Consider the following 24,413-nt stretch of genomic DNA (forward strand, 5'->3'; position numbering starts at 1 on the left):
GACATTTTAGGCGACTTGATTGCAACTTTGACCACTAATTTATATTTTAATATCCTTATAACATCTAGTAATAAACGAAAGGCATTACAAAACTATTATTTATCAAGACAAAACCAAAAGCATGATTTTTACTACATAATTTGAGAGCAAATATGGCAAGGTTCAAAAGTAAAAAGACGAGAACGAAATGCCACCCACCATCCTCTCCCATACATGCGTCCAACTCATGTGCATGGCCGCACAACCCAGCCGCCAATTTAAAAAGGGCAAAAACACTTCGAGTCTTTCCTGTAATCACCTCCTGTCGGTGATTTAGCACTTCCCCCAGGTATCATTAGCCAGCTAGCTGTAGGGACACTACGCGAACCCGAAACAACCCACCTCCAGCTCACCGCGCACCCACCAGAACAGAACCCCAACTGTCCCTGTCATGCGGGCCCCGTGAACCCCCCGGCCCCACCCCTCGTGCCCCTCCGCTAGAAGCCGCCTCCCCGGCGACCGGCTAACTGGCAGCCTCCGCGCCCCGCTTCTTCCACCCTCCCGGTCACCTCACCTCCTCCCCTTCCTCCTCCCACGAGGCCACGAGGGAAAAGTTTTTTTTCCCTCCCCCTGGTAATAGCACGCGCAGCGAAGCAACCCCAGTAGCAGCAACAGAGGCGAGCCTTTCTCTCGCCGCTGCCACAGCCACCACCTCGTCGCCTCGTCTCGGCCTCGCGCGCGCGCGCGCGGGATCTCGCGCTTGCTCGCCGCGCGCACCGAGGAGGGAGGGCGCTCCCGTACGCAGGTGAGGGGCGGGTAGATTTGTTGCGGTGGTTCGGGGGGCGGATCTGGCCGGATCTCGGGGCATTTCGGTGGGTTTTCGGGTGTGATTCTGTTTGCTCGGCCGTGGGTTCGCAGGGTTTGGAGGCGCGGGGCGATCCGGCGGCGATGGGGAGCCGGGTCAAGGAGGACGAGAGGCACGAGCGGATCATACGGGGCCTGCTCAAGCTGCCCGCCAACAAGCGCTGCATCAACTGCAACAACTTGGTGAGTCCCCTCGCCCGGATTTCTCGAGCGCGCTTGCTAAATGTGGACGGGGTTTGGGAGAGGGGAAGCTAGAAGCTGTGGGGTTACTTGTTTGAGCTCGCTCGGCTCGGCTTGGCTCGGTTGCACCCACCGCAATGCCTCGTTGCTTGCTGCTACGAATGGTGCACGCACGGCATACCGGGAGGTTTCGTTTTTTGACCGGAGAGTGGCGTTTTATTGGGTTGGTTAAGATTCAAGCCCTGCTAAAATGGAATGGAATGTAGCCTTGATGCAGGAGATTAGGATTAGCTTCATCATTGTCGTAGTCACACAACATTATTTCACTGCCTTTACGATATGCGTCCGTTATGATTCTCTGTCTTATTTGCATGACGTTTTGGACCTAAAACTAGGATGCAGCGAGTCAATGGCTAACGGGAATTTAACCTATTAATTATGAAATATGTATTGTTTGTGCCTTGAAGTGGATAGCTAGCAATGACCAATGCAATCAAATGCAAAAGTTGTGCCTGAGGCATTTGGTACTTGTATTGTGTTATGTTTAGGAAACAAAACATTGGTATTCCACCATATTTAGGGCCTTGTGACTTTCATTTATAAGTTGATGTCATGTCTCAGATCATTTTGTTAATATCATACTTCATAGTGTATGCACTATGTGGCACATGAATGATGTTAAAAAACAAACTAATATTTAAGCCAAGGTTCAAGAAAACGCTAGGCGCTAGGCGGGCGCTAGACCTCTGAACAAAGATTAAACGTGATTAATCGTTTGTGAATTTATTATTATTTTCCATAATATATATTAATTTTTGGATTTATAAGTGATGTAGATGCATATATATATGAAAGAATAAATGAGAAATGAAGAGGAATGCCTCAACAGCCCAATACAACCCACTAGGCTCCTAGCGGTCCACCAGCCCATCTAAACACCCTACCACCCCCACCCCCACCCCCATTGATGCCCTACCAGTTCCCAGCAGCCGCCGTCTTCCCCCGCCGCCCGCCGCTCCTCCCTCTCTTCCCCGCGCCGACCGCCGCTCCTCCCTCTTCCCCACGCCGGCCGCCGGCCTCCTTTGCGCCCGCCGCTCCTCCCTCTCTTCCCAGCGCCGGCCGCCAGCCTCCTCTGCACCCGCCACTCCTCCCTCTCTGCTCCGCTCGCACCGCCTCTGCTCTACCTCTCTGCTCCGCTCGCACCAAATCGAGCAAAGGACGAGCAGAATCGAGCACATGACACAGACAGCCGCCACCGCCAGTCGCATCTCCCCCAGTCGCATCTCCTTCCTCTCACCTCTGCAGGCTGGATCTCTCCGGGCTGGCCACATCCACGGCGGTGGTGCGCGCAGCAGCCCGCCTCCCCTCCACAGCGCACCACCCCTGCTCCATCCGCTCTCCTCCATGGCACCACCCCTGCTCTGTCCGCTCCTTCCATGGCGTACGACCCAGCGGCAAAATCAAGCTGAGGAGGGGCAAAATCGAGCAATATGGACACCATGTAGATGGAATCACAGCCCCCGACAACCCATTTTGCGATCCAAATCTCATCTCTGCTCTTGCTTCCTTCACCATCCATGGGTTCCTTTGTTCACCCAGCGTTTAATTGGGCGTTTATGCCCTAAACGAAACGCTGGGGCTCCGTTTCTCCGTTTCGCGATTAAGCGTGCCTAGGCGTACGATTAATAACGTTTTTTCGAACATTGATTTAAGCCAATGATCCCAAAACATCTGCTATTTGTAAACTGCATTTCGTTTTGTGAAGGACCTACTAAATGCTCATGGTGAGGAGTTGGGACTACCCTACTACCCTTTTCCTTCTTTTTTTATTCCTCACGGAAACTCTGTCATGCTGGGAGGTGATGCTTGAGGTTACTCTACTCCCTTAGCATGTGTTTGGTTCAAGGGTCCAAGTGGGTTGGGTTGGGTTGAACCCGTTTTTGGAGGTGTTTGGTTTGCAAATTAGATGGGCTGGGTTCATCCCACTAAGGAATATTCCCTCAATATCCGGGTTCGATTGGTCCACCCAAAATGAAGGAATCAGTTCGACCCACTTGAACGTCGTCAATGCGCTGTCTTCCGTGGCGTGAGTGCGATGTGCTGGGCGCTCTCCTGGCCGCGCTCTTGTGAAGCTGCATGCGCCGGAGCTTTAGGAGCTCGCAATTGGGCCACACGCGCAGGAACTCCCTAGAGCTCGCGCGGAGGGCTCGCATCGGTGGCCGAGTGTGCAGCGTGCAGGAGCTCGTATGGGGGCTCATGCCGACGGCAGTTCGCACGGGGGCTCCTGCTGGCGTCGAATCTTATGTGGATTGGATTTGTGGAAGAGCGGAAGCCTGCAGTGGAGCAAGAGATCGATGGAGAGAGATGATAGCAAGCTGCTGCTTGGTTTGATGGCAGCATGAGAAAATTGGATGGGGAGCAGGGGAGGCGCTAGCTGGTAGCTGCAGCTGCTGGCTTCTTTCTTGGAAGGAGGTGGACGGAGCGGCGTGAAGGCATGCAACGGCGGACGGCACAGCATAGGGGTGTGTGACGGCGGCTGGCGTGACGTGGCACAAAGGCGGGCGACCAGCAGAGGCGGGAGGAGCGGTGCAGAGGTTGGGTGAGCCAGGTGGGGGAGCAAGGAGAAGATGACACAACAGAAAAAAAGAGAAGTTAAAACAGGAATGACATGTGGGCCCCACAGCTGACCAGCGGGTCCCATAGATAACTGTTGCTAACAGAGTGCTACTGGCATCCATTCCATCCCTTTGAACCTGTACAAAAAAGGACGTACCCAGTGCCGTAGGCTCCCGTACTGTGCGGGGTCTGGGGGAGGTTATTAGCGGGAGGTCTTTGCCACACACCATGCAATGTGTAGAGGCCACCGCTCGAACCTGTGACCTCTCGGTTCACAGGCGGCAAGCACTACCACTTGCACCAGGCCGCCCTTTTCCTTTGAACCTGTACAACCAAACAAAAAACTAGGTCAGATCCATCCTTCTCAATCAAACACTATATGGGTTGGCTCCAACCCAAAAAAACAAGGATGGATCCGACCCATCCCACACGGTCCTCGAACCAAACACATGCTTAGTGGCCAAGTGGACATCGTGTGTGCATTTGACTGAACTGCTACCTTGTACCTCAGCAAATGTCAGCCATTACTATCCTTATATTCCATTTGCTTTTAAAGTGAACTAATAAATTTTAACTGCTGGATAACTTGTCTACCTTCTTTCCTCTTTTGCACTGATTTGCTTACCTTGTCCACTTAAAAGTGTATTGGTTATGGAGGATCTTCTGCACACATCTTGCTTATATATTAGAATTGTATTAGTTTATTAGGACATCCCCCTACTGTTCCGCTCAAAATAAGGACAATGATTATTTGAACACATATGCTGATTTGAACAGGGACCACAATATGTCTGCACAAATTTCTGGACCTTCGTTTGTACCAATTGCAGCGGAGCTCAGTAAGATTCTCATTCAGTCCTCTTTCAGTTTAGATGACCAAGCTCTCTAGCTTTCCCCTTCGTTTTGTTTAATCATGATTGGTTTGATAGAGTGAACAAACAGGCCCACCAGTCCTGCTGTCCTCACTCCCCAGTTTATATATGTTGATCCTTTTCTTAATAAAGCACTTTGTTTTTTTCCTAGTCGGGAGTTCACACATCGAGTGAAATCAGTTTCCATGGCCAAATTTACCGCACAAGAAGTTACGGCCCTTCAAGAAGGAGGAAATGAGGTAGCTTCTCTCTCATCTGTTTTTCTATGTTTCTGTAAATTTGATGTCTTCTATTTACGACATTGTTTTGCTTGACCTGTAGCGTGCTAGAGAAGTATTCTTCAAGGAATGGGATCCTCAACGCAATGGATACCCTGACAGCAGGTTATCTTCTTTTTTAGTAATTCCTTCTTTTTGGACACAGCCGCTTTACTTCGTATTCAGAAGCATGACACGTTTCTTTTGGTCTCAGTAATGCAGATAAATTGAGAAACTTCATTAAGCATGTGTATGTGGAACGGAGATACACAGGAGAAAGAATTACTGATAGGCCACCTAGGGGAAAGGTGATGCTGTCTCCTTACTGCTCTAAGAGTTTCTCCTCTGTAACCTATCCCGCAAATTTATTGCTTTCTAAATTCACTCTGCTGATTGATTGTCATCTTTCAGGATGACAAAGATGAGTATAGTGAAAATAGGAGATCTGATGGAAATTGGGGTGGTTCAAGAAGTCCACCAAATGGAAGTTATTCTGACCGTCGGAGTTATAGTGGACGGAGTGATGAGAGAAACTCCAGATATTCCTATGGAGATCGTAGTCCTGGTTGTGACCAAAATGACTACAAGAAAAGTCCTCGCTACTTTGAGGGTGCCGATGATAGATCTGGAAAAACGACTCCGGTTCAAAGGTTTGAGGACCGCAGGTTTTCCGAACCAAGGAAGCCAGATAGTGGCTCTCCAGACTTTCAGAAAGAAGCAGATGGTTCTAGTCCTGTTGTACGGCCAGTGAGGGATATATTGGGTGACAATGCTCCCCAACTTCGGGTTGGTGAGCCCTCGAAGACAGCTGCTGAACCTCCGAAACCAATTGTAGCCAGACCAATTGATCCTCCAAAGCCAACTGCCAGAGCGATTGATCCTCCAAAGCCAACTGTAGCCAGACCAATTGATCCTCCAAAGCCAAATGGAACCAGGGCAATCGATCCTCCACCGCTGGCAAAGGTTGTACTTGACACTCCTGACATTTCCATTCTTTTAGAATCGCTTTTGGATTCTCTCACTATTGTGTGCATGTTCTTTTTAAGCTGGAATTCAATTAAAGATATCTTATTGTTCCTCTTGTGTGTTCTTAATGTAGACGATGTCTAGTGCCAGCAGCATTGCTTCTTCTGAGGGGATTTCAGAACCGGTGAAGGTTGCAAATGCAGTGAGTTTAATTGATTTTAGTGCAGATCCTGAACCTCCTGCACCTGCAGCACCACCACAGCCGGCCTCTATGACTCAACAGCATCCTGTTAATGCAATGGCACCACAGCCTGTTCATGAACAAGGGAAAAGTCCTGTGAGTGGTGGTGACTGGGCATCTTTTGATGCTTTTGGCCAACAACAAACACCACAAACAAGCAGCAGTGCAAACCCACTTGAGTCTGCACTTGCGCAGCTGTCATTCTCTGAAGCACCCTCTGCACGTAATGTGTCAGCTTTTCCAGCTTCAGTTGATCCCACTCTGAAAGTGAATGACGGAGGACATTCATCCATTGTAGATCAGTCACATAACTTGTTTGATGCGCCCTTTGGAATCTCAGGCAACCAGGTACTTATAGTTGCATAAAAACTTCAGGGTGTATACACACAGCCCTTTTTTTCTAAAAAAATAGTTTTCACTTGATTCCTTTCTCAGGCCTCAACAGTAATGTCCAACCAAGGATCTTCAGTTCAACAATCACCTCTTACTGCCCCTACAGCTGGACTTCCATCTCAAGTAACTGCAAATCAACAAGGAACCAGTGGTATTCAAGGAGCAGCATCTTCTACTGACAGTAAATCCAGTGGCAGGAAAGAACTTCCAGCGGTACGTCATTAGCAACTAACTGTTAGCATTGGTGAGCTATTCTTGGTTCCATGTATACCATTTAATGTATTATGTCCTCTGTTCCAAATTTAGGTTGTTTTAGTTTTGTCCTAAGCCAAACTTCTTGAACTTTGATAAGGTTTATAGTAACTATCATGTGGACTTATAATGTTTTGATAGAGATGCAGTTTTGTAAAACAATTCATGCCTTGGTAAGGCCAGGATTTTTTTTTGTGTTTTAATGCACTATCTCGGTTGGCTAACAAATTACGCAGGAAGAAGGTAGTTATTAGTTTTTTCTTTAAAAAAGTTGTTTAAGCCGTGATTAGGTGGAAAAATCATCATAATTATTGCTTTGAACCTTTGGTTTCTGTAAAGCAGCACTTTGAATGACCAGAAATGCTTGCTAATCCATACATATTGGTGCACTGGTGTTTTCTTTTTATTATCGCATGTGTTCATTTGCAAGATCATTACATTATCTAATTGTCAATTGAAGAAAAGTGTATAAATTTCTTCTGATTGAAGAATGTTGCAGAAAATAAATGATGTACTGATGGATCTGATACTATGCCTTTCAACAAAGTCATTTGCACATACTTGACAGACTAAACATGTCACAGGATATCTTTGCTGCACTATATCCAACATCAACTCCAATGATGCCTGGTTGGCAAAGAGCTCCCCAATTCGGAATGGGATATGGCATGCAATATCCTGCTGGAGTGGTATCTATGTCATTCTCACGTCTTGTATATTATGCACCTGAGTTCGTACTACTTTTTATCTTACATATGGAATGCTCTGCCAGTTCCAGGGAATGCAAGGATATCCTCGAGCAGCATTTCCTCAACCCACATATCAACAACCTGTATATCCGCAACATGCATATCCCCAACCCCAACCCCAACCCCAACCCCAACCCCAACCTGTGAAAGCTTCAAATCCTTTTGATCTTGGGAATGAACCAGCTTCAATTCAAGCTCACATGGTATGATTAAAGTGTCTATTTTAGAAAGGGATCTTTTTCCATATTCTGCATGCTTATTTTGTTAACATGTCCATCACTTGTTCCATTAACATAATTGTATTGTGTGCAGCCCCTATCTGGGCCACCAGGAGCATCAGCTGGCACAACTCCCCAAACCATACTTGGGACCTCTAGTTTTGGCGTTCCCCCACAGCAACCTCACCAGCTCTATCAATCGGCTGCACCTCCAAGTAATTACATATTTAGCCATCACAATCTTGCTTTGTTACCAATTTGCATGCTGTGCTAATTTTTGCTTCAATTCAGGCCCTTTCATGATGCAGCAAGTTCCAAATAGCATGCCCCAGCAACCACCTAATAGCATGCATGCAATGTGAGTAAATATTATTTTTAGTAAATCTTCCAAAGTGACTATGAAAATGTGTCATTTAATTGTTGATTTGTTCTATCTGTCACATCCCTGGATTATGCTAAAAAGCAACCTGCTTTAAACTACAAAACATCAGGTTCCGAAAACACCCTGATCTGGTTTCAACCCTGAAGTCTAACGTGTGACATCACAGGCAACAAGGTTTGGGTTCATTCAACATGGGTTTTGATCAGCAAGTTCCTCCCAGATACCCCCAGCCAGGCACCCCACCTTCCTACGGCTCTGTTGCGGGTAGCAATCCTTTTGGGTAAAAGAACTATTCAATGTTGAAATACCTGTACTTTCATCTCCAGACCAAGGGTTTGCAACACTCAGCGGGACAAACATGCATGGACATCCTCAAAGAGAATGTGTTTCATACAACCGGTTGTGTATTTTGTTGCCCGTAATCTGTTGTACAACTTGTTTCCAAGGGTCAATGATCGAATGTAACTCAGTTTTGGAGGGCGTGAGATGCATGCAGCTCCATTCCTTGTATATTTGTGTCCGGTGCATTCTGCTTGTATTGCGTAGTTTGTATATTTTTGCATTCGTTTGTTATCTTGGACGATATCAGATCTATTAGCTCAGCATGCCGTTTCTAGTGCAGTTGGATATTCAATTTACTGTGGATCATATAGGACTGTGTACTCGATCAAGTGTATAATTGTGATGATTAGTACAATCAATTTTGTTATTTTGCCTATTGTGTAGGCATTTGGGAAGATCATTCATTTCATGAACCGTTTTTAAGGATTTCTTGTGGCATTTCTGTGAGGAAATTTCAAATTCTGTTTGTATTATTAGGATCTTTATTTATTTCATGGAAATCACTACATAAACGACTTACGAGTTTGGAGTTTAAATGAAAAATATTACTTGTAGGTGCGGCACCAAAATTTGATAGCCCATATAGGGCCAACTTGATGCAATTTCAGCCTAGCCTTGCGCTACATCATAGCAGCCAAGTCGGACTACATCGTAATGGCCAAGTCAGACGACTTGGGACATGACTGTTCACTGATGATTGTTTAGCCAAATCAAAATTATAAACAAGGTTTATCGGAAAACCTCCAATTGCAAACTTATTCACTACCATTCAAGCTGTAAACTTATTCACTACCATTCCAAAGATAAAACATAATGATACACAGCTCTTAAGTCCAATATACATTACAGGTAAATCAAAACAATAGCTCTGAAAAATCGGCCCCATTCATAGAGTTCATAGAGATTGGAACCATTTCAGCAATCAAACACCTTAATGCATGAAAATAGGTAAATCAAAGCAATAGCTCTGAAAAATTTGGCCTCATTTATAGAGTTCAAAGAGATTGGAACCATTTTAGCAACCAACACCTTAGTGCATGAAAATAGAAGAAAAATCTATAAAAAGTAGGACAATATAAACTGGAGCAGAATTGTGGGTGTTATTTCCCGCTCGATATTTGAAAATTAGTCCAGGTGAAAAATCTCTATACATGTTCACAACGCAAGGCAGTACCCAAATACTAAAACACCAACCATTTACACTGTTACATCATTGCCAAATACTCGAGACACCACTCATTTAGTCCACAACATTGGCAGCAGTTGCGTTGGCAATCTGGACAGCAACCTCAGGAGGGTAGCATCGACGGCAGTTTGGAGGGCCGGTGGTACAGTAGACACATTCACACTCATGCTCCCCACCTTAGCAACTAGTTTAATGGCATCATTGATCATCTTACTCACATTCTTCATGATGTGGCCGAGGGCACATTGAATTTCAACAAGATGCTTTGTTTAATCAATTGATTTTTCGATTCCAAGGTTTTGCCACATGCATAGTACCACATTAACCCCTAGAGGAATTACTTAAATCAATGATTAATCTATACATGCCCCTACCACATGCATGCAATTCTTTTTTATTCATCCCCTAAACTTCAACCAGATGATTTGTTTAGTCAATCAACTTATGATTCAGTTTTGCCACATCCACACTTGGCACATATTAAACAACATCATTTGCATTTTATTTATATAACTAATAACTGTATACCTGCCCCCACTAAATAACATCAGTACCAAAATCATCATTTGCATTTTGCACATACCAAACATCATTTGCATTTTGCAACATCCATATCAGAACCATTTGACTAATGTTTAATGTATACCTACCCCCACTAAACAACACCGATTGCATGTCAAAGGACACCCAAATTTTTATAACACTAACATAGACTGTACTAGTAGAGCAGCAGAAGCATGCAATGTTGAGAAAGTTACATCAACATCATTAATATAGTTGGGGCAGTACAACCACTAACATTAAAGAATAGAAGGTACTGGAGCCTCCAAACTCAAAAAAAAAATCAACATTTCATTAGTTTTGTAGAAAGTTCATGAAACAGTGAGGCTATATTGAATAGAGCTACACGTACTGGACTGATCATGGGGAACCGAAATCTCACGCCCATGTAATAGGTTCAGGCAGAGCAGGCCCATATAGGGCCCAGTGCAAGTGGGCCTATCGCACCAGGCCCCAAAATTTTTGGCTCCCCCAAACACTAGGCCCAATATATGCCTAAATGGCCAAAAACCGATTGGAGCTACCTGTTGATTTCCAAATGAAAAAATTCCTATTTACCTCCCTAAACTGTGGATCGAGTTTACGTTTTCATCATCATGTACTTGAAAACCAGGTATTTTTACTCCTCGGACTCGTGATACCATACAAATGACCTCCTTGAGTGTTTTTTCTTAGGGTTTTCCTCCTTTTCTTTTATATTTATTTTGAACAAATTTTTGAGAATTATATTAAATCACAAAAAAATCATAAAATGGAAAGTCCAATTTTCTTGGACTCCACATGACTATATCTATCCGGTGAACATATGTAATTTACTAAAAAATAGTTTTAAATTTTATATGTATACTTTTCTATAAGTAATTCATATTTACATTTTCTGCGGTCCAATCATGGTGAAATTTCTATGATGGTATAATAATTATATTCTTGAGCTGTAGTAAAAATTTTATGCTCATTGGATCATGTATGCTTGAGCAACTCAAGAGTCTGATATAGCTTGGAATTAAGCTCCTGAATCTATAACTCTGGCATACATAATACAATGAGCATAAAACTTTTACTTAGCCATACATAATCTAATAAGCATGAAATCTTTACTACAGCTCAGACATATAATGATTAGACTGCCATAAATATTCACCATAATTGAATCACAGAAAATGTAGATATGAATTAATTACATAAAGTATATATCTAAAAGTACAACAAAAAAATTATTAAATTATATCATATCATATGTTCATCGCATAGATCTACTCATGCGGAGTCCAACAAAATTGGATTTTCCATTTTATGATGTTTTTGTGATTCACTATAAATTTTCAAATATTTATCCAAAATAAACATAAAAGAAAAGGAGGAAAACCACTAAGAAAAAAACCACTCAAGGAGGACATTTTTCTGGTATCGCCAGTCTAAGGAGCCATAATACCTGGTTTTCGAGTCCAGGGTGGAAATATAAATTCGGCCCATAGTCTAGGGAGGTAAATAGAACTTTTCCTTTCCAAATCGATATGTAGTCCATTCGGCCCGTACGCTTGTGTTTCTCTCGAGAAAAATTGAAGTCCAATCGACAATTGGTGGCTGGTGCTGATTTGTTATGAGAGAACTGTACTGCTGACTGTCTGGTAGCTGGTGGCTGGTGTTAATTTAGTATGATAAAACAGTACTGCTGGCTGGTTGGCTGACAAGCCAAGCGAACAGAGTGAACGTCGCAATATCGCAGGGACCAGGGAGCAGCATGCGCGTCTCTACGCTGTCAGGGAGAAGAAACTAGGGTCAAGGGATGCCGGATGCTAGTGCAAGTGCAGGTACGTGGGTGTCTAGGTGAGTTGCTCCATAATTGGCTTGGCTAGCATCTAGCAGTAAACATCAATTTCACTCTCATCGGCTGGCTGTGGCTGGTGGCTGGTGCTAATTTGTTTTGAGAAAAAAATACTACTGGCTGGCTGGTGGTTGGTGGTTGTTGCTGATTTGTTGTGATAGAAAAATACTGCTAGTTGACTGATGCTTACAGAAGAAATATGAATATAGTTAGGCTCTATCATTGCTCCATGATTGTGTTGTCAATTAGTTTTATTCTGTTTATAATTCATGAAACAGGGAGGCCTATCAATTTGTCATGTCTTCTACAAGTAGAAAATATGAATGCGGTAATGAAAAGCGCAAGTGATATTTTGGAGAAGATTAAAGAATATTAGATGAATGATGCTTTCTCATGTAAGATAAAAAGATATCGGAAAGAAACATTTGCTTTTTACACCTTTTACATGATACCACTACATGGTGAAGTTATCTAAATACATTTTGATTATTTATATTTTCTACATATAAGGATCTCATTTTATATTTCGCATTAGGGCCTCCGAAACTTAGGTACGGGCCTGAGGCAGAGCGTTGGCGTTGGATTTACTTACCCTTGGTCTCAACGCGATGCAAAGAACACCACATGAATCAACAAGGAGAAAGCTAATTGACGGTCGCACGCTAATGTGGTCCAATCAACAAGGTAAGCTCCGAAAAGTGTATAAGTTTCTTCTGATTGAAGAATGTTATTTTGCCTACTGTGTTGGGAAGATCATTTCAAGAACCTTGTTTAAGGATTTCTTTTGTGGAATTTCCGTGAGAAAATTTCAAATTCTGTTTGTATTATTAGGATCTTTATTTCAAGGAAATCCCTACACAGACGACTTGCAAGTTTGGGGTTTAAATGGAAAATATATTGTTTATAAGTACAGCACCAAAATTGCAGCCTGGCCTTGCACCACATCGTACCATCCAAATCAAACCACCCGGGAGATGACTTTTCACTAACAATTGTTCAGCCAAATCAAAATTATAAACACAGGTTACCATAAAACCACCAGCTGTGAACTTATTCACTACAATTCCGAAGGTAAAACATAATGATACACAACTCTCAAGTCCAATATACATCACAAGTAAAACATCCTGAATTTGACATGCTAGTACCCTATGTACCTTGTAAAATATCACGCCATATCACGCCTCCGGTTGCCGCTCATCATATCTCGGTCAAACAGAGTATCTCAGATGGTACGCTATAAAATATCTGAAAAACCTACAGATCTGATCTATATGTAAAAAAGGATGCACAAAATTTCCTATCAGGCACGATGGAGTGCTGATTAATTGTGGTCCAACTTCGTAAGGGACAAGCCAATCCTAGGGCGTGTCCAGTGCTTCAGAAAAATGGCTTTCACGAAATCTGGGCAACAGTCAGCAACCTACAGCCGAAAATTATAGAATTAATAACTCGAGGGTTCTGTGCTAAATGAATCACTATATACTTGGAATATATTTCACCTTTACAACAAAATCACTGAAGCAAAGTTGCTGTCCATGGATCCACTATTGCTCAGGTGTCAGCACTGCAATGAGAAGACAGCCATTAGGAACTTTTTTTTTATCAATGTGTACTGTTAGTAAACAAAAATACTGACAACAATGAGAGAACAACAAATTAACACCATTTCTACCACTCTGGTTGAAAAGAAATAATTCTTAGTGTAGTTTGCCTATCAAAGCTTAGTTCATTTACTATACATGTGTATAATGTTGCACATAATCAATCAGGCAAAAGGCACCAAGAAAGCAGGCACTACTTACAGAAACTGGAGCATTTAAGTATAACACCCTAAGGGAAGACAGACACGTTTTTTAAAAAGTTTGACCAAACCCGTAAAAAAAATTAATGGAGTTTTAGCTAGATTAAAACTCTCCCTGAACTGCCATACTGCTAAGGATAAGGGAAAATGAAGGATATCCAGAACAGATCATCCAGGAGGTGTTTCCTAAGATCACTGGGGCACTGGGAGGGAAGACCAGGAAAAATTAAGGTATTTAGGACTGTACACTTGCTCAACTACAGCTTTTATGCTGATGATTCTTCATTTTTCGTACCCCACTGTTCCTCACTACTATTTCCATTCACAAGGACAGCACCATCAGTTGAACCCTCAGCCTCAACCTCAACAGCATCATCTTGACTCTCTTCTACTCCCTCATCCTCGGCATCAACCTCAACAGCATCTTCTTGACTCTCTTCTACTCCACCATCCTCAACTACCTGTTGAATAAAGATCTGATTTCTCAGTTTTGCAAAAATAGTAAACAAAGAGTAGCAATGAAGTAGTTGCAGTGAAAATAACAAAAATACTGAAAGAATGAAAAATAGTAACAGCTGAAACGAACTTTAGAAGTACATCAACTAACTGATACTGAACTCAACACAAGGGAGTCTTATGCTTGTAAGCTTGGAGAAAACATGAAGTGTGTCCCACTAGTAAGCAACGATGTGAAACTAACCACAGGTTCCAAAACAAGCAAATTTAAATAAAACTTGCATGCACGTGTCAATATCGAACTAGTTCAGCATCAACAGCATTTGGCAGGTTACCCAGCAGATCAAATAGACATTAAAAAAAAAGACGCAAACATCACAAAACCATCCAACCTTACAGCTAGGGAATAATAGTTGAATCAAGCAGTGAATAACTGCATGAAAAACTTTTGAATGCCTGCTCATGGTAGTACCTCATCAACAGCATCTTCATTATCGTTTGGCAGCGCGTCTTCATGTACATGCATATTTTTGAAAGCTTCTACTAAACTCTCACTTGACCTTTCGGCATGATTCATGTACTCCTCTGCCGGCGGATAGATACCCCTATTCAAACATTTTTTGTGTGTGTGTGTGACCATCAGTAAAAATGATAGTTTGGGAAAACAGAAGTATTGACATCATTTCTGATTTTTATCAAATGATCCCAATTAAAGCAAAATCTATGCCCTCATCCGATACATGGAAGAGGTAACCAGGGGCAATTTTACAAAAGGATAGAGCAATACGAAGATAGAAAATAAAACCTTTTGGGGGCAACAGTAGCTTCTACATTGAGAGCAATCTGCCAGTCATCAAATAAGTTTGGGTACTCGTTAGGATCAGCCAGCGACTCTGCTGCTTTTGGGTTTACCTAGAAAGCAAATGGAACAAAAAAAAAGTGCACAGTTTGTAAGCTCCTGCAATTTGGAAGACAGTGAGGTAAATAACAGTGAGGTAAATATCAAGACCTCATGATTTTGGCTTTTTTTTTTGGCATAATACACAACCATCCTGAATTTAATGTACTCTATTGATATTATCTGGTACATTGTGTTTGTCGAATTTGAAACATCCTTATAAGTGAATTAAGAATAAACACCAAAGTGGACTGTACCATGGTTATGCTAAAAAACAAACTTGAATGTGTAACTTAAGGCAAAGTATGTGTAACTTAAGGCAAAGTGTCAGTTTATAATAAGGAGATATACATGCAAAGATAAAGTTAACATAATGAAGATGTGAAATATTTAGCATAAAAGTGAGTATAAGGAATCAAACGAGATTTGTAGACAGAAGACCTTTTGGAGGTCCTTTTTCCACAATGCTACGATCTCAGGGACTTTGCTAGGAAGATAAGATCTTGCCATCAATGCCGCTTCCGGAATACGATTGCTGTATAAGGGATGGTAAATGATCAATATAAAACAAGGGTTAAGCATTGTATTAAACAGGACAGTCTTGCCCGCTGCCTCTACCTTTCTATTAACAGTTGAAGGCATTCTTCCAACTTTCCTAGCATGAAGAAACAAAGGAAAGAAACATTGTTCTTTCCTTGTTCTTTAGCTACAGATGCCAACTTTGTAATACCATCAGCATCCCCAAGGGATGAATATAAAAGTAACAAACCACTAAGGTCCATAGCATATAGAAGACATTCCTCTGCCATATCAAGCTGCAGAAAGTTGTATGACATGTTAGACAATATGCAAAAGTTAAAGATCTGCATGGTTGCGTCCTATAAATATTATCTTCACAAAGAACCCGATTGGTTCAACCTAATAAGGATAGAGCAATAAGCTCAGCACCTCATTGTCTTATAAACGTCTTCATATTATCTGATTAAATTTGTCCTTCGAGTAGTTATGAACTCATACATTAAGAAACTCAATGTTATGGCAGAAAACCATACTTTATAAGGACAGCATAGTTTGCACATGCGAGATAATGATACAAAGTCGCTGTACCTTTCCAGTTGACATAGCTAACTCCCCTAGCTGCTTCCATTTGGACTCACTCTGCACCTCAGTAGCAATCGCCTGCAAAGCAACTATTATGAGAAAAATGGAAAATAATACTTTCTCAAAAATTTGGAAAACTAAAGAAAACAACTATGCCTTTGCAATTTCAAGTCGACCAAGCTGCACAGCCAGGTCAAATCTGTAATTAGTGTCTGTTGCTATCTCAAGGGCCTCCTCCAACATTCCCCGTGATTCCAAGAAACGTGCCACACTGGAAAAAACCGCATAAGGTTATGTTTATATGTTAAACCCAAATTGCTGAGTTTAACAGTTAGTTAAACATTGGACACCTGTCATATTGCTCCTTTGGTATAGATGATAAAACATCATTTGCACGATCAAAATCCCCACGCATTACAAGTGTTTTATACTCAATCAAACTAAGGAGTAAAGTATACCCCACAACACTGCAATTAAAAAATATGTTAGCCACAGAAAATGTGAATGGAAACTGCAAGAGAATATTAGAGCAACGAAGATGAACTCACTTAAATTGCTTATCGATAAGATAGACTCGGCTTTGGTTTGCAAGATATCCTAATAAATACATTGGCCGATCCAAGTGAAACAAGGTTGTGACCTGTAACACATGAAATGGTTATGACATGATATAACTCTAACAATAAATGATCTAAATGGAAAGCTATAAGAATGCCTTTTTATGTGATGAAAACACTCACCTCTCCTCCTACACAGTAATTAAGCCGCCATGAAGAATTATTGTAGATGAAACAATCGCCAACCCATAGCCCAGTCCGAACACGTTCATTGATCTCATGAAGCAGCTCAAAGGCATCTTCCACACCTTCCTCACCAACTGAACCTCCTCCATCCAAATGAGATGAAACTACATCCCTCTAGAAGCCAAAATATTACTTCTGTATTAGTGCATTTAATTTAACAAAAAAACAATTGTTTTGTAAATCCAAATGTAAAAGTTCCTGTCAAATACTAATAGATCTGATATTTTAAAAAAGTACATAAGCTGTGAACATAACAGGAAAGACAACTGATTGTAGGCAATTAAGTTATAACAGAACTCACATTATACTTCAATATGTAGAATGATGAGTCGCTTGCAATTGTTACTAAGTCACCACTGTCGGCCCAGTAAAGATTCTACAACAAAGAACAGATATTTTCAATGGTATAACATTCTAAATGGCATGCATGTAAAAACAGGTTTGAATCCATAAAGCAGCAAACTGAGTCACCTTCACATTGACATCAATTCGACGTATTAACCTGCATTCCGCCCAATCATAGAAGCAAATAAAGTCATTTGTACACATAGCTAGTAACACTCCACCAAATATACGTTCTGCGGAAAATGATGGCCTTATACTTTTCTTCTCCTGAAATGGCCAGCTCAAGTTATAGACTATGTTTCAGGATCCCATAGCAAAAGAGAATGATGCACAGAGCATAGTATGCTCTTTACTAAATGCTAACTGAACAACTTGATCTGAAGCAATACAATAAAATACATCTTAATCTTAAATACTTTACATTGCACATCACTTCAGTCATTGTAGCAAATACTAGGCCACAGATCGAATATGTGGGCCATTTGGGAAAACATTTCAAGATTATCTTTCATGGTATGATTCACCAGTGAACCCCACAATTATAAAAGGGAAGTTAAATATGATACAAGAAATAGGTATTCAATGGCTATTTGTCAGAGATAGACCTATGGTGGTATAGACATAACTAAACAAAACAGTAGCAGGGAAAAGTGAGACAAGTTATATTGAGAAAAACCTGGAAATTTTTACTGTATATCTTTATCCTAGAGGTGCTTTCTCTGACTGCATATTCTCCATCAGTTGACCAAACAAATTCAAGTGCAGACCCAAAAGATCTGTTTCTCCATGCTAATGCTGTGTATATGATGTATTCTCCATCTCCACATACAACAACAAATCTCCCATTCGGATTGTGCCTTAATGTCTGAAACAAATATCAGTATTAGTAACTCCAATGTAAGCAAGATAAAAAACGACATGCATGACCACAGAACAAGTTCCAAAAAGAAAACAAATTCCTGGTAGTTCAAACATTTAGCGTTATTCAAAAGAATCTGCTGTTACCCATCAGTTTCCCAAATGACCTATCTAAACATGAACCACATGCATTCCATTTTCGCCTATGAGCTTAACGTAATTATACTGAAACAAGTGCAGGTAACATAATCTTCACACATGTAAAATATACACATGGGAAGTGTAAACATATATTTGGATGTATAATTTCTAAGCATAAAAATTTTGGATGCATGATGAAATGATGTATTACCAAAACATTGATGTGTTAATATGATGCATTACCATGTCTACGTTGTTTGAGCATTGGAAAGAAAATTAGAATTAATTTTCAAGCATCTACTAGACTCCTGATGAATGATATAACAATTGAAGTATGTGTTCATTCTATCAGAAGTAAATATACTTGTGGGTACAGGTCGCAGCTTCCCAACTCCTTCACGGCCAATGGTAATCTATCGCCATCTGCGATCTGAAAAATGAAACAGCTAAGGACCATAGAGAAAGCCTGTAATGAACCTAAGAACTTCACAGCACAATAGCATGATTAGCCAACCTCATTGTCTACACCAACACTCTTGATATTAACAGTTTGAATTTCATTATGCTTTGCCCATATGATTTTTCCACTGCTGTCCATGCTAGCAACAGGAACTTCACGGCCAATTTTTATCATTATTGTCCCTTCATCATATCCAATCACAACCCTACACAAATTAAGGCACTCCATATCATTAGCTTATGCAGGAAAAAACAATTTAACAAAAGGCTCATAACATGTTTCATTGAGAACAAATTCTCAAACACAAAGTTAGGCAGACAAGCAATTTTACTGTCACAATGTATGAGTACAGGATACTGGAAAAAAAGTATGCCAAATACTTATTTCCAGCAGATAGTTGAGGAAATGTGAAAAATACAATGTATGCAGCATGATTGGGCTGTGGATTTGAGTGGAGCTTTGATAGTAGAATATAAGACATGATGCTCAGTGTCATCACTCATCATGACACTTCACAAGGAGGGAGGGAGACTACCTTCTTGACCCCTTCATGTATCCTAAAGCCCAAACTCGTTCAAGGCCATAGTTAAGAGTGTTCTCAAGCCTGTAAGAGTATCAAGCAAATTGTTATTCCCTTGTTCTATAAGAAAATAAAGGTGTAAATGCATGACAAAACATAGAACATGATTGCGTTTGCGATTCAATTCCACCTAGAAATAATGAATATGGCAGCTGATTTATGACAGTACTATTCATCTAAATCATAAGCAGAAAGCAGCTGTTTCCATATATTCTTGAGTTTTGACGTCAAATTGTAGTGCCATAATTCAATATGAGGAACTCAAAATTCAAGGGATTTTATAATCACACCAGTTCTACATAAAATAGTGAGTCCAAGAATTCCTTTTGTCAACTCAACATTGCAGGAGAAAGCACAGCTCCAAGAAATCTCTTTTTCTCAACACTTTTTTGTTAGAGGGGCTAATTGGTAATTGCTTCAACAGTTTATGGTCTTAAACTATTCTAGCCATAAATGCATTGATGGTTTAAAGCTCAACCACTACAATAAACTCTGATACCAATCAAGACAGGGCTAATATCATGCATCTCTCTGATTCTCCTCCTAGTTATAGTTGTGGTGTTTTTTCTGTACGTATCCCATTTGAACTGGTAGAGAAGGACTAAGTTGTAATAGAAAACTAACAGGTGCAAGTGTAACCCTGTCACTGTCATTAAAGCATATAAGGCTGTGATAATCAAAGGTACACCACAGAATCACAACTTGTCAGGTCAGCACGTGATGTGGCTACATAGAGCCAAACACGAAAGATTAAACATCAGAAGTTTTTCTCCTACCCTGCTGGACTGCTAGTATTGTCATCAATCCAAGCACATTATAATATATGAGAACATTAGTATTGTAAAACCATTCTTATCCCATCTGATTAAGAAAATCTGCTGCAATTGTAATCAACAAATAAAGAATTAAGCTCTAACACTCTAAAACCTAGTGATGTGATGTCAGTATGTTACAAGTTTAAACCTCAGATGAAAATAACAAATTTCAATTCCTTTTGTCCCAAACAGGTAAAACCTCGAATTAAACAACATGATAAAGTTCTATCATAGAAACTGCCAACAAACTTTAGCGGCTGCCAGATTTCGCCACAAAATGACAGCATACTTGCATTTAAGGGCAAGTGACATGCATGTCAGCAGCACTAACTAGATGAGAAGCAATACCACTAACTAGATGAGAAGCAATACCTGTAGGTAGTAGAGTGCCACATTCGAACTGTCCCGTCCTCTGAGCCAGTAATTATTATAGGTAGCTCCGGATGGAAACATACAGCAGAGACATTATGTGCATGTCCTTCAAGTGTTTGAACACAGCTCTTTGTTTGGTAATCCCAAACCTGATTTGACCAATAATGTCATTACAATGTACTTATACGCTTACAGGAGTACAATTCAGTGCATATAACAAACCTTTGCAGTCTGATCATCAGAGCCGGTAATTAGGTAAGGTCGATCACCACCAGTGAAGTAATCAACACAGTTCACACCTTTTGAATGGCCATCTAGTGTAAAGTTAGGGTCAGGAGAACCAAGGCTCCATATCTGAAATAAAAGAAGTATATTGGATATCATGGTCAAGCTAAGAAAAAGATGATGTCAACAAATAATATAATACACAGATTTTGACCAACAAGAAGTTATGAAGGGGAGATAAGCAAACCTTTATTGTGCGATCAAGGGAGGCACTAGCAAAAGTGTTGGTATCTTTTGGGTTAAATGTGACTTGCATCACATAGTGAGAATGCCCCTCAAAAATTTGAGTGCACACCCAGCCTTTATCCCAATCCCATAGCTTAATCAGCATGTCATCAGAAGACGACAGGACAAAAGGCTGGGTAGGATGAACAGCCACACACCTAATGTAGTCAGTATGAGCTTCGAAAACCTTGACCTTATCCATTGTATTGTAATTGTACACACGGATGAACATATCATCGGCACCAGCAACTACCCATTGCTTTCGTGAAATAAATTTGGCCGAACGAACTGAAATTGGCATGGAAATATTAGCATGATGCGAATATAAGTGAAGAGAAGCAAGCAGAAAGTTAGGCAAGCATACCTGGTAAATCCGTGACTTCAAATGATTTCACCATTGTCTGGGGATAAATTAATACAGATCCATCATTTCAAGTCAAGCTTAATAACAGACCTACCATGTAATATTTCTAAATTTTAAAAAGTACTTGCATTTCACTTTTGCCTTTCTGTTCCAAATAATAGATCTACAAGGTGTATGCTTCTCTTTTCTTTATTCCAACATTGGTGTCTATTCTTGTGTTTGCCTTTTTTTCTTTTTTACTATCCGTGGTCTGTGGACCCTTTACAAGTTAGTTATAAGCTCGTCTTATGCAATGAACACCCATCCACCTCAGCAACCGTCAGGCAGGTCTTGCTACTTTTGTCTTTGAAGTCCATTACACTTTCCTTTTGCAGACACCATTAAATCCTTCCTCTATGGGTTTTATGTAATCAGTAATCCATCCATTCCTATTTATTGCTAATGTATCGCAAAGTTCTATATTGCATACACCCTAAATGACCATGTGTCTTGATCTCTATAGCAAATGCAATATACAAGTGATGGATAGCGATAGTCATCATAGCATAAAACAGTTATCCAACAACCCAATTTAGTAGAAAATCCAAGACATAAGCTACAGTGAAGCATGAACAGACACCTACCTGCGTCTGGTAGTTCCAGATGCAAACACTCCCCGAGTACAGACTTGACAAAATCCTGCATTACACCACATAAACAATAATGTGATTAGCTGGGGTTTGATCGAAGGACTCGCAATTCACACAGCATTTCTGCATAGGTAACCAGACACTCACCATGGCTCTGTCGGATGCAGATCCACGGACTTGACCCTCTCCGACCGCTGCGCAAGCTTCCTCTGATCCAACCAACCAAACGGGCAACCACCATCAGCGAAACGACCCAGAAAAAAATTACCGACAGAAACCGCGAAGCAGAAAAGCGACGGATCCAAGTAAGAGGCGCCGCGATTACCTTGATATCCAACCGGAGCGGCTGCCGCACCACGCCCACCACCCGCCCAACACCACCACCAAAGGCAGAGAAAAAAAGGCAATCACGTCAGCACACAACGACGGAAACCGCCAGATCCACACAGATTTCGGCCAGCCCCGCCGCGGATCTCGCTGCCCCGCGAGCCGCCACGCCGGCACGAGCGGCCCAACCGGCACGATCTCGCGCTCGGTGCGGCGGAGCAGCGAGGTGGGAGCTGGACGAGGGTGAGAAGGAAGAGGAGAGAGAGGCACGTGCACGTACCATGGTGGAGCCCGCGACGGCTACGGCGGGAGTAGCGGCGAGGCGACGAGGGCGGCGTGCGGAGGCGCAGCCGTGGAGGCGGTGCTTCTAGGGTTTGAGGAGCGGGGGGCTAGGTGGGGAGCGTGGCCGCGCGGGCTGTGGCCTCTCGCCGCCGGACCGGGAGGTGCAGGCGCCGCGCGGGGAGAGGTGGGGAGATTTGCGAATGCGGGCCTGCGTGGGGCGACGAGGCGGAGAGGGGAGTGGAGGGAGGTGGCGGGTTAACGGGTCTCCGAGGTTCGTAGCGTGGATTGGATCTGAAGGCCGTGTGTTTTTCCGGTTGGCCTTTTTGGATCGTGGGATGTTGACTTGTACTGCTGCTGACGTAGTGGTTAAGCAAAGCAGGGCTGCCCTGTAATTGCAAAGCTCAAGAGCAACTAATGCTAACTTTGTGTGGTTCAAATATTTTGAGATTTTTAAACATGCCTAAAATGTCTTTGAATCGACCCATCAATATCGATTTGATCTCAATAATGTACCGAAGTATTTGTTATTGACTAATTTGGTGAGCAACTATTGTCGAATCACTACTAAAAACCAATTATGGTAAGCATCATAGCATGCAAATTACTAATGATTCGATGTGTTAATTCTAGATGATACGGGAAAACTAAAAACAAATAATTAAAACTAAAATTAGATCAATCAATATATCTTTTTTGTATATGAGTGTATCTTGGCCTTTCAATATATAGCGATATGTGAAAAATAATGAGAAATGCATCTCAACATGTATGTGAGTACAATAGTTTTGTCACATATTCTACACGTAGTTCCTCGTATTGGTGAACCGACACTATACAAATATAACGCTAATATTTTTTCTGAGTCCTGCACAAAAAGGAGGGGAGATCTGTATAGTTACATCAATGATTTTCCTAATTATTCCTTATACGGCATCACTATTGCTTGTCCAATGATAAACTAAAAAAAAATAGTGTTTATTGCCATGGGAGCTAAGGAGAAGGAATAACAAGGGCATGCTATCTTTATCTAAAAAAATCAAGGGCATGCTATAGAAAAGAGAATACTTCCACAGTGTGGTGGCACTTCTAAGATTAATGTCGATGGTACTTTCTATCCTGATATAGGTCCTCCTGCATTTTGTCTGGTAATTCAAGATCAGGAAAGGCAGCCAAAGCTAACAACCGAGTGGTTATTGCAGAACCATGGGCGATGCATTGTATTCCCAGGAATACCCAACAATTTTGTTGAAATATCAAGCATATGTCAACTATGCACATATATGTACATATATTATTATATTGGGCCAAAATATTTTATTTTCAGCTTATAACTCAAGCCCAACATAACTCAGAGCACTGCCCTCGTCGGCCCTTCATTCGTCCCCACTCTAGCTACCTTACTCGCCCCAGCTGCCACCTGATGAGGCCAATGCATCACACGCCCTAGTTGATGCAGATGCCAATGCAGCGGGCGAAGCGAGCGGGGCATGTCGGCACGACGAGTACAAGGCAGAGCTAGACAGCCAACGGGAGTGCCCGCTCCTAGTGATCCAAGCACATCCCAATGGTGGTGCCCCTGCGGCATGCTCACTCTCCCATGCCGTTAGCAGGGCAACGACAACGCCCCGTGCTCAAGCTAGGAGAAGAAACGACCGATAGCCACCAGCAAGGCGTGGACAAGAACCTAACCCCTAGCAATTGAATCGAGCATCATGCTAGCACTGCAGCAGTATTGGTGATGAGGGTATCTCACATCCCAATTTCTTATTTTCTAGTACAATCAGT

The 24,413-nt window shown here is 41.8% G+C and overlaps 2 protein-coding genes across 3 annotated transcripts; one reads left to right on the forward strand and one right to left on the reverse strand.

Moving 5' to 3' along the window:
* Positions 1-510: 510 nt before the first annotated feature.
* On the forward strand, positions 511-8,715 carry LOC120655067 (probable ADP-ribosylation factor GTPase-activating protein AGD14). Its single transcript, XM_039932792.1, has 14 exons — positions 511-784; positions 898-1,026; positions 4,417-4,478; positions 4,663-4,750; positions 4,833-4,894; positions 4,983-5,076; positions 5,180-5,731; positions 5,868-6,323; positions 6,411-6,581; positions 7,205-7,309; positions 7,393-7,572; positions 7,682-7,802; positions 7,879-7,945; positions 8,136-8,715. The coding sequence occupies exons 2-14, from the start codon at positions 928-930 to the stop codon at positions 8,251-8,253; spliced, it is 2,175 nt and encodes a 724-aa protein (XP_039788726.1). The 5' UTR covers positions 511-784; positions 898-927; the 3' UTR covers positions 8,254-8,715.
* Positions 8,716-12,875: 4,160 nt separating this feature from the next.
* On the reverse strand, positions 12,876-22,844 carry LOC120655068 (coatomer subunit beta'-2-like). 2 transcript variants are annotated; one of them, XR_005667289.1, is made up of 26 exons: positions 22,627-22,844; positions 22,345-22,365; positions 22,167-22,228; positions 22,014-22,068; positions 21,391-21,427; positions 20,989-21,314; positions 20,739-20,870; positions 20,517-20,665; positions 19,285-19,353; positions 18,804-18,954; positions 18,654-18,719; positions 17,967-18,155; positions 17,417-17,557; positions 17,247-17,321; positions 16,883-17,059; positions 16,691-16,782; positions 16,493-16,609; positions 16,299-16,413; positions 16,149-16,220; positions 15,660-15,856; positions 15,483-15,576; positions 14,949-15,055; positions 14,616-14,748; positions 13,935-14,148; positions 13,386-13,450; positions 12,876-13,306 (listed from the first exon to the last, which is right to left on the reverse strand). XR_005667289.1 is itself a non-coding variant. In XM_039932793.1 (26 exons), exons 1-25 carry the CDS (start codon positions 22,627-22,629, stop codon positions 13,431-13,433), a joined length of 2,766 nt encoding a protein of 921 aa, XP_039788727.1. In that variant the 5' UTR covers positions 22,630-22,844; the 3' UTR covers positions 12,876-13,306; positions 13,386-13,430. The 2 variants fall into 2 exon arrangements, 1 of the variants encoding a protein (XP_039788727.1); XM_039932793.1 differs by having other exon boundaries at positions 13,983-14,148.
* Between the last annotated feature and the right edge of the window lie 1,569 nt (positions 22,845-24,413).

This window comes from Panicum virgatum, chromosome 1N (assembly GCF_016808335.1).
Source record: "Panicum virgatum strain AP13 chromosome 1N, P.virgatum_v5, whole genome shotgun sequence".
NCBI lineage: Eukaryota > Viridiplantae > Streptophyta > Magnoliopsida > Poales > Poaceae > Panicum > Panicum virgatum.